The sequence below is a fragment of the Ostrea edulis genome, chromosome 7 (genome assembly GCF_947568905.1).
Source record: "Ostrea edulis chromosome 7, xbOstEdul1.1, whole genome shotgun sequence".
NCBI classification, from domain to species: domain Eukaryota; kingdom Metazoa; phylum Mollusca; class Bivalvia; order Ostreida; family Ostreidae; genus Ostrea; species Ostrea edulis.
This window is the reverse complement of record NC_079170.1, coordinates 4,487,378-4,492,837: the sequence shown is the minus strand read 5'-3', so window position 1 is coordinate 4,492,837 and position 5,460 is coordinate 4,487,378. Positions and strand designations below refer to the sequence as shown.

The 5,460-nt window shown below is 35.7% G+C and overlaps 2 protein-coding genes across 2 annotated transcripts; both read right to left on the bottom strand.

Moving 5' to 3' along the window:
* Window positions 1-1,210: 1,210 nt before the first annotated feature.
* LOC125673398 (uncharacterized) lies at window positions 1,211-2,408 on the bottom strand. Its single transcript, XM_056143092.1, has 5 exons — window positions 2,370-2,408; window positions 2,108-2,179; window positions 1,907-1,978; window positions 1,649-1,786; window positions 1,211-1,405 (listed from the first exon to the last, which is right to left on the bottom strand). The coding sequence occupies exons 3-5, from the start codon at window positions 1,947-1,949 to the stop codon at window positions 1,251-1,253; spliced, it is 336 nt and encodes a 111-aa protein (XP_055999067.1). The 5' UTR covers window positions 1,950-1,978; window positions 2,108-2,179; window positions 2,370-2,408; the 3' UTR covers window positions 1,211-1,250.
* Window positions 2,409-3,494, bottom strand: LOC130047694 (uncharacterized). Its single transcript, XM_056143081.1, has 2 exons — window positions 2,820-3,494; window positions 2,409-2,733 (listed from the first exon to the last, which is right to left on the bottom strand). Exons 1-2 carry the CDS (start codon window positions 3,325-3,327, stop codon window positions 2,465-2,467), a joined length of 777 nt encoding a protein of 258 aa, XP_055999056.1. The 5' UTR covers window positions 3,328-3,494; the 3' UTR covers window positions 2,409-2,464.
* Between the last annotated feature and the right edge of the window lie 1,966 nt (window positions 3,495-5,460).

Here is a 5,460-nt window from a genome sequence, read left to right as displayed (position 1 = left end):
CTGGTGTAAACAAACTCAATGTTACATGTACGTTAGGGTTAGGTTGACAATTCGACATTTCTTTTATGCAACTCAACTCATATAATATATAGATAAATAACCACACAATATATTCAGTGTATTACCTAATAGCACTGTACCCGACAGTCATTTTTGCTAAGTACCTGTAAAGATCCCTAAAACGGCATTATCCTGTTATTCGCTCCGCGGAGCGAATAATATTTGACGTTGTTGACGTTATTTATTAATTTCTTTTCGTACTAAATTGGTGCATTTTTATAATTTTAACATAATAAAAGATCTTCAATATTGTTTTTTTTTCCCTTTCTAAATCCCAATAACTCTTAAATAATAAAAACAGTAATGAACGTATTAAAGTATTTTTTCTTACCTTATTGGGTTTTTATGTCAGTCTTTATAAAAATATACAAATACGCAATATATAAATATATATATATATTGATTGGACAATGTTAAGTGCGTTGACCAATGAAAATTCCTTTACCATTGCATCATGGGAAGAACATTCCTAACGGTTCTTTCCGGTCAGGCGCCATATTGTCCAAGATGAATGGATTAAATATGTGGAATGAAATTGGCAGTCATCGGGAATATATGCAAGGTGAGAATATAATTAAATTGCGTTCAATAGGTTTAATATAAAATCATTTTATATATTTAGGAAATTTAGATATGTATTACTCAGTAATGTGGGATATTTTTACGAATCAAAATGTTTGTTGCGAGATACCGCCATATTGATTTATAACGGACCTGAAGCGTCACAAAAAATACCATTATCTGAATTTTGTTCGTTTTACAAAAGAATTCATGATAAAAGCAAGACGTTCATCGTTTTCGCTTAAAATGTATTGTATTACACCTTAACTTAGGAAAGACCAGGAAATGCGAAAATGTATTTTGATGTTATTCATGTTCTTTCGTAAAACATAGCTGTTCTCTGAAGTTTTAAAATGTTGGAAAGTAGTAATAGGCCAGTAGCATGCTTTTTCGGGGGGGGGGGGACAAACATCACATTTGGGTCACTACTAGCAAGACAATTGCGAATTTTATGTCATGACTATATATTATTGAGAGGGCACAATCATACATTAACCATGTTTTCAACAGTATACTGTTTTCTCTAGATATTTTGTATCCCTGGTTGTCATGGTGATGAATAAAGAAGTCAACAATTTCGTTAGGAACAGTAAAGTTAGGCAATATTTATTGCATTATAAGCATTTCATCTACTGGAAGTCATCATCATCTGATGTCCACACAAAAGCTGATTTGGCATATGGGTTGCTCAGAGGTGCCTTTCCTTTCCCCCGTCTGCCAGATGTTTCTCTCTCTTTGAAGTGGACTGGGTGACAGACCTTGTCTGTACGCATCTTCTTGGTAACTATAAGACGTTGTAATAAAATACTTTGGAATTTTATTTCTGTAACGCATTAATCACAATAATTGCTTAAAAGTTAGTTTAAAGATATTGAAAATTTTTGAGAGAACTTTAAACAAAGAGAAGCAAGTGTATATATATTTAATTTAAACTATATTTTATTAACAAATTGAATGGGATTGGGTAGCAGACATAGCCTATTTAAGCCCTCTCCCTAAGGCTTTATATATATATATAAAGTAGTACCTGTTTTTGTATTTTTACTTTGAACAGCAGACTTTGCTGATGGTGGTAATGTGCAGGGCTTGGGTTCTGTCGAGGGCCCTGGAGTATCCTCCGACGAAGATATTACGATAGAGTTTCTGCTCCCAACAGTCAACGATTCTGATAAATGGTAAAAAAAAAATCATACAATAGTAGTTGCAAATAAATTATGTTCTATATTTACATGTTGGATTTATTTTACGTAAATGTTATTTATAATATTAAACAGATATTGCATACTTTTCCTCCTTGTACTCTTCCTTGTTGGGAGGGTGTTTATCATTTCCTCTTTGTCTGCGGTTTTCGTTTTAGCTTTCATAAGAAACATGGCTATGCTTAGTTTTATTGCAGTGTATAAAGTATTAAGAAAAAGTGTTATTCACAATTTTAACTTGGAATGTATAGTATATCCATAGAAGTATATGTACTTATATTTAATACCTTTATCAGAAGATGCACCTTGTGTCCTTGTGTTTGAAGTTATAGGCCCCTTGGACTGGATTATAACTCGAGCTATGAAAACAGAAAAGGTAAGGTTGACATGTTTTACTTTTATGTTAATACTATTACTGACACATTGCATTATATTATATAGGAAAAATATTTAAACATGAGTGATGTGGCTCATGGGCCTATTGTGTTTGTTAATGGTATTGCAAACACATTGCAAATTCAAGTGACATTGTATATAAAGTAGTAATACCTTCCACATGTGTAGGTCTTTCTTGAGGACAGCCTGTTGATACTGTGAAATGAAAATTAATATTAATACTAATATATGTAAACTTCATTTAACATTTAAATATTTTTTTTCTGATAGACCAGGTTACCTGCTGGAGCTGTTGATTCTGTGAGGGTACAATCTCCTTCGTCCTCACTTGCGGACCCTTCGAACATGACATCAAATAATCTATCCAGAGATGATTGTTCACGCATCTGTCGCTCCTGTAACTCAGCCGATGATAGCACCCTGTTAGGCAAAATGGTGCCGCTGTCTTCCTGTAGTGTTGATAATTCCGAAGAGGTCTCATTCTGCGATTCTGCCTCGCTTTCTGCATCAGTGTTTTCTACAGTAAAGGATAAAAAAGTGAATGCACAATGATAAAAACTACATGCTCAGCATGAAATTTAAGATGAATCGGCACATAATTACCTGGTCTTATTTCCCAATCATCAATTTTGGACTGACTTTCTGGTACTCCCTCCCACGTGTTGAACAGCGGAGAAGGGTATGTGTACCGTGCTGGTCCATCCAATGCATAAACACTTCTCAACAAATTGAAAAATGCCTCGTACACATTGCCCCTCTCTGCTGACCGCCACATTATTTCTGCTAGATGTCCTTCAAATTGAGATAGTTTGGTGCCCACCAGTCTCCTGAAGTGATCTTTTCCATGTTTCCATGCACCTTCAATTCTGTTTGTGTGGACTTCAACTACCTCCTTTGTGTTGGTGTTTACATAGGTTTTCTTGAAAGAATACTTATGAAGTACAGTAAAGTGGTTGTATCCATGGTCATTAAGTTTACAGTAAGCGGACCACCCATCACTGTAAATAGTTGACCCTTTTTCCACGTGGCGTTCTATGACAGGAATGAGGGTGTCTTCTGTACGATCTGATACAGGGTACATGATCAGTGCATTTGTTTCTCTTTCAACCATGCCAAAAATCCAAATCTAAATGCAAAGCAAAAAACAAATTGTTTCAAAAGCTTATATATTTTTTTGAAATATTTGCTAAATTAATATTGTATAAAGAGGCATCCTTGGCAGTGTAAAGCATGCATTTCCCTAGATTCACGCATAACCTCTTAAAGGAAAGTTATTAATTACTGAGGCATACTTGTCTTTTGAATTTTATTACTTGCCGATTATGTAGTGAAATACACTCTGTAAATTCATAACTGTTATTTTTTTATTTTGTGAAGTACACTTTTAACTGTTATTTTTTTATTTTTTGAAGTACACTCTTTTAATATGTATTTATTAACTTGTAATTACGTTGAATTTTAATACCTTCAATCCACGGTTAGGGTTTCCTCTATGGAATTTCACCCTCCGGCCAAAAAGAGACTCGTCTATCTCTATAACACCTTGCAGCTTCCTTAATCGCAAATTCGTATAAAAATACTCTTTGAATAGCTCTCGAGTAAAGCTCGCCCAGTTGACTGCAGTGGATCCATATGCCATTCCAGAGAATTTAGCGCATTGTGCCAGACTGCATTTTTCCAAGTAGGATTTCAAAAATACCATTATATCCTGCATCATGAGGTTGCTTCTGTCAAAAAACGAATAGGTGCGTGATGCTCTTGTGTGGTCTCTATTCCGATTGCATCTAAAAATGGCGCCTCCAGGTGCTCTAGCAAGTACCTTAAGGAACATCTGGCCGTCGCAATTGTACGGACATTTGAACGTAGTTGACAGCAATCCGTTTTGTCTACACCATGTTTGAACATCATCTTCCGTACTTGAAAAAAGTGAAAAAAAATTCCACGGATTTCCAAAATCTCGTGGCTGTAACTCTAATATGTTTTCTACGCGTCGTTCCCGGTAACTCCCGCCTGCTCTCCTTCCTGACATGACTTCAGTGGATGACTACTCACGGACAAAATCGCGCGTATATATAGGGAAAGGGGGTGGGGCTTCTTTGATAATTTTAAATAACAATAACCCAAAAAACTGGATCTAACCAAATACCAAACCTCTTCATGAATACTACTCATATTTACAGGGGAAAAAGAACAACGAATGTAAATAGAATCTGTTAAATTTATTATTTGTTATATTTAGCTTTTTCTTTGGTCACGCGGAAGATACCGCCTCCTTCTGCCATCTAAGTACTGGAATTGTCTCTGGCTCACATTCCAAGAGTATAGCATGTAATTTCTGCCGGCATTGAACAATCTGAAATAGGGATTTTATTGTATCCATTGAATTTAGAATAACCAACTTCAAAAGGGAAAAATAAAATACCTGAAAATGGCACGAAAGTGATTTTGCGCTGCTCTGTCCCTGGCGAGACCCAGCAATGTTGCCCATTCAATGAACATCACTGGGTTTAACCCGTTAACGTACACAAATGTACATATCAACAACCTCTCCCAATGACTTAAACAGGGGGTCCAAAATAATCGCCTCACCAGTATTGGCCATTGTGCAGCTGGTCCTACAACATCTTGAATGGCCATCCAAGATTCGTGAATGTGTCTGTTGCGTGATGACATTCTGCTGTCGTGGTATTGATTAATAAATTCCCGCCGCACGAAATTTTTAAATATAGCGTTGATGCAGCCTTCAACCAAAATGCATTTTTCATGCAGCCCCCCTCCCCCCCTCCCTTAAATGTAATATTTATTATACTGGGGAAAATTTGAGTACAGCATTTATTCCGTGATTTAAAAATACAAAAAATTATTAGCTGCCCAATTTAATCTCTAAATAATGTGACGGAATAAACCGTATAGCGTTTATTCCTTGATCCACCCCCCCCCCCCAAAGGAAATAAAATTAATGCTAACTGGCCAACTAAATCTCTAAATATAATATTACGGGGTAAACCTTTTCATAGTGTGTTTCAATTTATATAATATTAGGAAAGTTTTAGTATAGCGTTTATTCCGTTAAATACAAATAAAAAATAATAAACTGCACAATTTCAATATCGAAATATTATCACGGAATAAAATGTATAGCGTCTATTCCGTGGTTCTCTCTCTCTCCACCCCCCCCCCCCCCCCCCCCACATGAGATAAAATTAATGCTAACTGGTCAACTAAATTTCATTCAAATGCTTAT